A 2,298-nucleotide genomic window follows, 5' to 3' on the forward strand; every position below is an offset into this window, starting at 1 on the left:
TAAGGCAACTTTGTGGCCTATGAACATGCACACAAGTAATAGTAGTGCACTTCACTCTATTGTAGGCCAGTACTAACAGCAGAAAAGCTACCATTCACCCATCCCACCCACCCCCATCCCCAAAATTCAATCCCATCAACATGCATTAAAAATCAAAGCATGACATCCTGAAAAAGCACTCCTCAAACCTACCTTAGATTTCTGGGGAGAAACCTTTCTAGGTGTTTTCTCTTCTTTTGGTGAAATTGTCTTTCCTTTTGGAATCATGCTTTCTTTACTAGTACTTTCTCCTTTTCGAGTCCCATTTTCTATTTTAATACTCTCTGCTTTTTGCTTCAGTGCTGATAACTTTGAGCTTGTCTTTGAGGCCAACATCTTGGTCTCCAAATCATTTCTCTCTTTACTAACAGAGGATTCTGGATGAAGAGTCAATGTTCTGGTGCTATCCAAGTGAATCTGTTCCATTGTAGAAGAAGGTCTTGATTCAAGAGTTGAAATGGTATGTTTCACTGGGAAGAGAAGAGAGTCTTAGGCATAAAACAAATGCAATGATCCTGTAAGCTAAAAATCTATTATTTGGGACAAGAATTACCTTTGTGAACTTGTTTATTTTTTTGTGTTTCATCTGGACTAGTTTTGGTTGTTGATACCGTCTGTTTCTCTTCTGTATCTTTTCGAGGCTAAAGTAGTAAGAACAAAGTGAATGTTCTTGGCTAGACACTGTGTTAAAATTCTAAGTTATTTTTGCAACTGAATTTAAGCATTCAACTTAAATTTAAACATTCAGTCAACCAAATTAAGAGAAAATGACTTGCCACTGATATCTTTACTTTTACTCCCCTCTAGCATATACTAAGGCTATCAACCAACTGCCCAAACCTGAGTAGGCTGACAATTTACGTATGAAAGCTCATATGGTGCTAGCACATGAAACGGAATATGGCCAAGGTCAAGCTATACAATACTATATGTTCATGCTTCTCATGCTATCTAACATGGGGAACCAGCAATTGTATTTTCCTATATGCCATGGACCAGTGCAATATTTATGCCCATTGGCAACAACTGATTCTTTATTAACTGGAAACTTTCTGCTGACCAGCAGCCAGACTCACAGATCTGCACTGATCCATAGACCATATCATGCTGTATATCAGCAACAGAGAAGCCATAAAAGAAAAAAATAGAAATGTTATAGGCCATCTCCTGAAGGTGCATGGACCACTTTTAGGACAGTGCCCAAGATGGACACCATCTCCTTCTGTTGAATGTCACTTCACAAAAGCACACTAAGTATTTTTCCCTGTTGGTCTTTCCCCTCATAGACCTTTGCCACTCCCTTGCAGCTCAGAGCAAAGTGGGATAACATAGATATGCTCTCAAAGATTGCTGAACAACAACAGTTCCAGTCAACCAGCAGAGTAAAAAAGAAAAAAAGGCAGCAAATAGAGAAAAGGAGTCTATTCATTAGCTCTTCTCTGTTGTTAACTGCAGTCTCCTATTGACTTTTCCCTTATTCCACAGCCCTTCATTTATATAAAAGATACCATGTAGAGAAAGCAGGTAAGGGATTGTTCAGGACATATATTTTCAACTGGAAACAGTTCTTTAAAACAGATCTTTCATCAAGCTATAACTCAGTCTGAATTTTTAAAAGTTTCTATGTATTACGGAAAACCATACGATTTATTGAAATTATTATTATTGTACCAAAAGAACATAACATGTTACCTTTTTCTTTTTTGGTATTTCATCCAACATAGCCAGAGTTCTGGCAAATTCTTCATCTTCATGCAACTGTCTCTCCACCTGTAAAGAGTGTGCATGCAACACATCACTTAACACAGTTACACTACATTGACATTGCTGACAATCAGAGATTTACAAAGTCTGCAAACGAAAAGTGATAAAGTGCTAAAAGTGTTGCCAAGCTTCTTAATTCTCTGGGTTGGGATATTAATCTCAGCTGTTTGTAATCCTTGCCTAGATATTGAGAAAGCATTATTGTTCCCCTCCTGGTAAATTCTTCTTGATCACACTTCAATTTTAATCCAATTTAGGGTTATCTTCCCTTCCATACACCCATTTCCTTCCATTACCCCTTCTCTTTTTGCCTCTTTTTTCTCTGCTCCTCCTTGCTACAGTAGTAAGCCAGCCATCAAACCTGCTGAGAAACATTATCAGTACTCCCCATGGATTCCTGAGAAAACAGGATTTCTGGCACCTGGATTGTGCCTCAGTAGTATGAAAGGAATGAAAACAAAACTTGCAAGTGGGTGGTAAAGCAAAGTTTAATGG

At 38.1% G+C, this 2,298-nt stretch overlaps 1 protein-coding gene across 1 annotated transcript; it reads right to left on the reverse strand.

The window, feature by feature from the left end:
* Window positions 1-192: 192 nt before the first annotated feature.
* LOC121918450 (replication factor C subunit 1-like) lies at window positions 193-1,866 on the reverse strand (the record flags this gene model as incomplete). The annotated part of the gene is made up of 3 exons (XM_042444500.1): window positions 193-509; window positions 593-680; window positions 1,732-1,866. Coding segments are annotated over 3 exons (540 nt in total), but the record flags the coding sequence as incomplete, so codon positions are not given.
* Window positions 1,867-2,298: the final 432 nt, after the last annotated feature.

This window comes from Sceloporus undulatus, unplaced genomic scaffold, assembly GCF_019175285.1.
Source record: "Sceloporus undulatus isolate JIND9_A2432 ecotype Alabama unplaced genomic scaffold, SceUnd_v1.1 scaffold_12230, whole genome shotgun sequence".
Taxonomy (NCBI): domain Eukaryota; kingdom Metazoa; phylum Chordata; class Lepidosauria; order Squamata; family Phrynosomatidae; genus Sceloporus; species Sceloporus undulatus.